A 7,239-nucleotide genomic window follows, 5' to 3' on the forward strand; every position below is an offset into this window, starting at 1 on the left:
GACAGCCACACTGGGCCCATTTTATATAGTTTTGGGGACTGAAGCCAGAGCCCCATGCTTGCTGGGCAAGAACTCCACCAACTGAAGCTATAGCTGAAGCCCAGTGTCGATAAAGTTTTATTAGAAGGCAACCGTGTTTATTTGTTGATGTTTGTGGCTGCTTTAGTGCTACAACTGCAGGCTTAAACAGTTGTGACAATTTTGTAAAGACTGAGATAGTATCTGACCCTGCACCAACACTCCCCTGTTCCTTCCCTGGGCAAGGAAGGTACAGGCCAGGTTATGAAGGGCTTGTGCCATGCAAAGAAATTTCAGCTTGATCCCAGTGAGTCCTGGGAGTTACTAGAAGAGTGCTTTATTTGGTTTGGGTTTGGGTTTTAATGACTCCAGTCCTTTGTACCCCAGCTGACCTTGTATTTGATCTCCTGCCTCAGTTTGTCCAAGCACTGGGATTAAGACTCTTAGCTCACCGAAGGGTTTTATTTCATTTTGCATTTAGGGTGTGTGCCCACTCCACTCCATGGCGTAGATGTGGAGGACAATTTGTGGAGTCGGTTCTCTCCTTGTGTGAGTCCTAGGGACCAAGCTCAGCTCTTCAGGCTTGGTGGCAAGCCCTCGCTCACTACCATCCTGCCAGGCCCCTCATATGTTTTTAATGAGAATGGGTTTGTATTTCTGAGCTCTTTCTGTAATAGTACAGAGCGAGGCTTGGGAAGATTCAACAGGATTGATAGTTTGGCTTTGTACCTGGATGGCTCATGCTGGAAAAGATGCCTCAGTAGCTACCATGGACTGCAAAACATCACCACTAGGAGGCGAGACCTAGCCAGCCAGCAGGACTGTAAAGTTGAAACCGTTCTCATCATTGCATAGCTTGGAAATCACCGAGACCCACCTGTCTACGAGACAGTTCTTTACAGCTCATCAAACCCAAATGCTGGCCAAGCCCTCTCTCCTTTCCAGGCTTAGATGCAGTCAGATTAGGTTTCTAAGATGAATCAAATTGGTAGGTACTTAATTTCAAATTGGGTGACAGTATGAATATAACTGTTTCTAGGAAAAATCAGATGAATACAGTCTCCACGAGTCGACTTGTCGAAATTATATTAGAGAAAGTACTGTATGGGGGGTTGCCTAGAAGACACCTAAAGGTCCTGGGCACCACTAAAATGAGCAAGTAAGTGGTGGGGAGATTGAAGAGAAAGAGAGGCATATGATGTGGGCACAATGAAGACAGACAAAATTGGAGACTCAAGGGTGCTGAGGAACGGCCTGATGTGAGTAGCCTGTGGTGCCACCTGAGGCTATGCTGAGGTTCTGGCCTGTGCTGTCACTGAGGGCCACGGCTGGGTCTATGGCCCTGAAATAGCAGGCGTCTCTTAACACTAAAGGCCATTAGGATGTCTCTTGTCTGGGTTGCCACCTGGGACCACATTGATATGTGAGGGCTGTGCAGAGCTGGCCCTGCTCCTCACCTAGGCAGTATGGGAGAGCTGCCCCACCCCCCATCCCCATGGCAGTAAAGCTGTCTCTGCCCCTCACCAACTGTGAGCAGCACAGGAGTCATAGGTGTGGGAAAGCTATCAAGCTGACCAACTCAGCTACCACCAGATCCAGGACTTTGAGCTGGCCCACCCCAACATCTACCCCATCTGTGAACTGCTGGAGTGGGTGAAGGGCCTGGTCCCGCAGAACTAAAGCTCTAAGATCTCCACAAGACGGCATGGACAGGATCCAGTATTGATAGTATAGCAAAAGCTAGAGGCCTAAAAGGGTATACTGTGCGACACACCACAGCTTCTACAGTGAGATTTTGTTTGTTTTCTTTTGTGGAGGAGGTTGCAAGGGCAGAGGGTAGATACTGAGGGACAGGGAGGTGAGTGGGATTTGGAGGGCGGGGGGCATGATGTGAAATTCATGGAGAATCAATAAAAAGTAAAAAAAATAAATAAAATAAAAATAAAAGACCAACATGCCATGTTTTTCTTTTCTTCTTTAATTGCTACTATAATAGTTAGATTCATAGTTCACTTGTGCTCAGCCGCATCAGATCCAACAGGGTGAGTAGCTCGTCCCACACACTCAGCGACCTCAGCCTTTCCCTGAGGGTTAAAAGCAAGAGCTGCATACAGCATGCACTCGGAGGGAGGTGAGAGAAACACCAGCCTTTCGGATGTCGGCACGTGCCCAGTGCTTTGGATTCCGTGTTTGCTTTTAGTAACCGTGTGAGGTAGATACAGCATCCCTGCTTTATACATGAAAGAGTAACTGCGACATGTCACTAAACGACATCCCAGAGGTGGGACGTGAACTTTGGACAACTTGTTAATACCTGTGCTTCCTACTGATCCTTGCTGCCTCGTGAACCTCAAACTGCTAAGATACGGAAGAGAAGTTGGGAATCACAACAAATATCTTAAAGGTGAGCCTGCAACCAAGTCCACAGATGCACTCAGAGGGAGGTGGGAAGCACCCAGAGACGGAAGCCGCCTTCGAGTCCACCTGGGTCCAGGCCTTCTGTCCAGGTCTCGGGTTGATGCTTCATCAGTCTTCTCTCATGTAAAGCGATCTGTAGAGTGGGGAAATGTTTAAAGAGTCAAATATCTATCATTTCACACAACCGCTATCCCATGCCTACTGAAATAGAGTAAGACCAAAAAAAAAAAAAAGCCAATATTGTTGGAAAGCTGTTAGCACTTCAAGCCTAGGCGTAAAAGCAGTGGATCTCAGCCTTCCTGATGCTGTGACCCTTTAACATGGCTTCTCGTGCTGGGGTGACCCCCACCCATAAAAGTATTTGTTGCTACTTCATAGCTGTAATTTTGCTTCTGTTATGAATTGTAACAAATACCTATGTTTTGTAGTGGTCGTAGGCAGCCCTTGTGAAAGGGTCAATTGACCCCCAGGTTGAGAACCACTGCATGAGAGTCCATGAGAGCTGGGGCTATTTGTCTTTTCTCCTCTGCATCCTGTTAAGAGATTCTAAGAAGCTGAAGGGCAAGAGACCTACGACGGCAGAAAGAGTAGCAGCAGAGCTAAGAGAAGAGCCCAGATTTCTGAACTTCTGCTATGCCATACTGCCCCATGAATAAAAACAGTTGTTGTACCCCTGTGGTCAAGAAGGGTTGATCTACAGCCGGGCGTGGTGGCGCACGCCTTTAATCCCAGCACTCGGGAGGCAGAGGCAGGCGGATTTCTGAGTTCGAGGCCAGCCTGGTCTACAAAGTGAGTNTTCTGAGTTCGAGGCCAGCCTGGTCTACAAAGTGAGTTCCAGGACAGCCAGGGCTATACATAGAAACCCTGTCTCGAAAAACCAAAAAAAAAAAAAAAAAAAAAAAGAAGGGTTGATCTGACCTTCAAAGCTACATGACTGGTCAGAGAATGTGGTTTCTACTCCATCTGCTCCACCCACTTGCTCTGTCCACCAAAGGCTGCAGGCTTCATTTTTCTAAAGGAGCAGGAAACCAACCAGTACAAAAGGGAAGAATGAGGTTTATCAGGGCAAGCAATTTGGGGGCTTATCTTTCTCCTCTGTCTTCCAGGGTTTTTTGGTTGGTTGGTTGGTTTAGTTTGAGTTTTGAGATAGGGACTTGCATAGCACAGACTGACCTCAAGTATGCTATGTAGCTTAGGGTGGCCTTGAACTTCTAATCTTCCTGCCTCTACCTCCCAATTGCTGGAATTATAGGCATGAACCACCATGCCTAGCAAGTCTCCAATTTCTTTCTATAAAAAAGGTAATAAAACCAAAAAACCTGTGGCCTGGCAAGATGGCTTAGCAGCTAAGAACACTTGAGGCACACAGCCTTGGGTGGCCTGACCTTGACCTCTGGAACTGTTAGTGGAGAGAGAAACCCAGCCTGGTTGAATTCAAGGAGATCTTTTGGAAGGTAGCCCAGGAATCCTCAAGGGGAGAGAGAAATAGGGCGGAGGTTGACAGTTCAGGTTTGAGGTGGGGCAGAGAGAACAGGGAGGAAAGTACTTGGTGCAGAAGACTGTGTAGTCTCTGTGAGGGAAGGGAGGCATGTTGATTCCTGTCTTTCCAAAATTTGTAAAATTGAGTGTGATGGAAAGAACCCTCAGCTCAAAGCTGGGGCCAGTGTTACTTCTTGTCTGTCTGCCTGCTTGCTTGCTTGCTTGCTTGCTTGCTTGTTTGCTTGCTTACTTAGGTTTGGGTTTCGGAGGCTGGCCCGGAACTACCAATTCTCCTGCCTCTGCCTGGGGGTCCTGGGCATATACCATGTACCATATACCGTGTACCATATACCTGGCTTTTGTCTCTTTACAATGTGATTTCAGATGAGTCACTCAGTTAACTTTAATTTCCTTGCTAGTAAACGGAGGTTCAATTCTTTTTATGTTGGGGTGGGGTGGGAGGCAGTGCACACGTGGAGGACTGAGGACAGCTTGCAGAAGTCAATTCTCTCTCTCCCATGTGAGCCCCAGGGATCAATATCAGATTGTCAGTCAGACTTGGTGGCAGGTGCCTTTACCAGCCGAGCCATCTCACCCACCCCGGAGGTACAAATCTAGTCTCTCGGTCCTAGGCAAGGTGGTCTATAAATGATGCCAGTTTATAATAAAATGGAGCTGACAGGTGACCCATGGTTGTGACCAGCAGACGCTGTAATCTGATCTCTCTCAATCCCCGCTTAGGAGGGACCCATGGCCCAGGCCCTTCTCCTACAACGTGCTGCTCTATACGGTAACCTGTTTGCTTGCTGTTTATTTTCATTTCACAATCACAGCCTCTATGCACGGGCACATGGGCTCAGGAATTCCCAAAAGGCATGATTCCACACCCACATGTGACTGGAATAATTCAAATATCAAAATAGTTGCTGTTTGTCCTGTTGCAACCTAGAAAGGGTGGAGCTCACCTACATGCCCCTATGTGATAACGTGCGATAACATGTGATAACGTACCCTGTGTTGGGAGACGGCACAAGCACATACACACACAATTCATAGTGCACATCTACACAAATCCATCTCCCTTGGTAAGGTTCTTCACTTGCAAAACATAAGCAGCAAACCTCATCTTTGGCAGTCAGGCACAGTGGCGTCTGCAATCCCAGAATTTGGGAGACATGCAGAAGCCTCCCGAGTTTGAGACCAACCTGGACATTTAGTGAAACTCCATATCCAAAACATAACCAAAATCTAAAAAGACTCTCATCTTTGTAGGTTTATACAGAACTTTTGCAGCAGCTGAGGCAATGCTGGCATTTAGTGTGATCTATGGCAGCAGTGGCCTTAAGGTTTGGGAGTGGCGCATGCCCTGGAGTTAGAGAGAGTATGTATCTCATCTCTGGGGACAGTCCATGCTATAATCAGATTTTTTTTTTAAGTTAACATTAAAGCTGGGCATGGTGGTGCACGCCTTTAGTGCTGGCACTCTGGAGCCTGAGCCGGAAGAATCTCTGAGTTTCCAGGCCAGCCAGGGCTTTATGGAGAGACCCTATTTTAAAAAAATGGAAAAAGGAAGACGAGGAAGACTGGTTATGACTGAGTCTGGGGTGGTGAGATAGCTCAGCAGGTGCAGCTCATCTTCCCGAGCCTGGAGATCCGCGCTTCATCCCTGGGACCCACGTTAAAGCCAGGAGAGAACTGACCCCACAAATCCGTCCTCTGACCTCTGCACACACCCCAGAACACACCATGCATACCCCAGATGGCTCAGCAGATGAAGATGCCTGCCAGCAGGTCTGATGGTCAGAGTTCAACCCCTCAGACCCATATGTTGTCTGTCCTCTGACCTCCACATACGTGCGCCCCCACCCCAAACACACACACTCAGGAGGGATGTGTTCAGAGACTACAGTTCTGTCCTCTGTAGGAGTTCATGGTCATTTCTTGTCAATACTGGGTGAGAAGGCTGAGAAGGTAGGCTCAGTTCTGGGCCTTCCCAAGTGATAGTCCCAATACCCTGATGTGAGGGCTCACTTGGCCTCCTTCTACTAAGCTAAACCACCATTCATCTCCTCCCTCAGAACATCCTTTATGGAGTATAACCCACTAGTACGGCCACCATTACCTTCAGAAGAGTCAAAGACCTACAGGACCTGCCCTGTCATTTCCTGGTATTTCCGCGTCACCTCCTGTGCTTTCCGGGTCAGGTGGGTAAGGATGTGATGGAGGCTGCAGAAGTGCAGGTGAAACTGGGCTTCTAGGTCCAGCTCCTCCGAGATCCTGTCTTCTTCGGCCTCCTCGGTTTCAGCAGCGTCGTTCTCAGCCTCGCTGGCTTCGTTGCCAGCCACCTTGGCCTGCCATTCCTCCCTTGGCAGCAGCCCGTGGTCCACTTCTACACAGATGCTCTTGAGCATGGTGAAGTAGGTATAGAGATCAGGGGCTCCGTCCTGGACCGAGCCCCCAGGCCCACTCAGGTGCACATCCCTCAGAAGGCTGGGGATCATCACCACCTGCTCCATGTTCCGCACCACCGCCGAATACCGATCCATGACCGTCAGCAGGCAGTTCTTGGGATAGCGTTTCGTTAGCACTTGCATGGTTGCTTCCTTCCTCAGAGTCCGGCAGACTGCCCCAGCGCTATTTCTAGGCTTTTGAGCAGACAGCAGATTGACAGGATGCCAAAGCCCAACCATTGGAGCAACACAGTCCCGTTTTGAGCCAATCCCAGCGTTTGGTCCCCAGTGTCTGTATCAGGTGATCCATCTACCCCAGGGACAAACCTGCCAGGCTTCTGCTTGCCATGACTGCCTCAGCGGGAGGCCAACTCTTCCTTCAGCGGCTCACCCAGCCAGCTAGAGGAAAGCTGTGTCCCCTTGGCACCCAGTACATTTGACTGCAGGCAATCAATAGTTCTTTTAGGCTACCCGAAGCCACATTACCTCGTTGCTGCCTGCTTCCCTCCTAACGCACACAGCTCACTTCTTCAATCTGGGTACCTGGCTGTGAAATGAACAGAGGAACAGTATCCTGAATTGGAACAGCTCTGTACAGGACAAAGAGCCCCGAAGCCAGGGCTGGAAGTCCAGTCATAATGGGTATTGTCATGTTCAAGTCCCAACAGTCCTTTTTACAGGAGTGCCTTTCCATCAAGCAATCTGTGAACAGAACTGTTGGCGGGACACAGTAGCCTAGGATAACCTATAACAGCCAGTAAAGACTTGGCATCAAATTGTTTCCTAAATTAAACTGGAAAAGAGCATTCAAAATGGACTATTCAAAATCGACATGTTAAAGAAGCTTCCAGCTGTGATGCCAACACACTCAGGA

At 48.6% G+C, this 7,239-nt stretch overlaps 1 protein-coding gene across 1 annotated transcript; it reads right to left on the minus strand.

Annotated features, from left to right (window-relative positions):
• Nucleotides 1-1,975: 1,975 nt before the first annotated feature.
• On the minus strand, nt 1,976-6,562 carry Thrsp (thyroid hormone responsive). Its single transcript, XM_021168943.2, has 2 exons — nt 6,038-6,562; nt 1,976-2,569 (listed from the first exon to the last, which is right to left on the minus strand). Exon 1 carries the CDS (start codon nt 6,507-6,509, stop codon nt 6,057-6,059), a length of 453 nt encoding a protein of 150 aa, XP_021024602.1. The 5' UTR covers nt 6,510-6,562; the 3' UTR covers nt 1,976-2,569; nt 6,038-6,056.
• Between the last annotated feature and the right edge of the window lie 677 nt (nt 6,563-7,239).

Source organism: Mus caroli, chromosome 7, assembly GCF_900094665.2.
Source record: "Mus caroli chromosome 7, CAROLI_EIJ_v1.1, whole genome shotgun sequence".
Taxonomy (NCBI): Eukaryota; Metazoa; Chordata; class Mammalia; order Rodentia; family Muridae; genus Mus; species Mus caroli.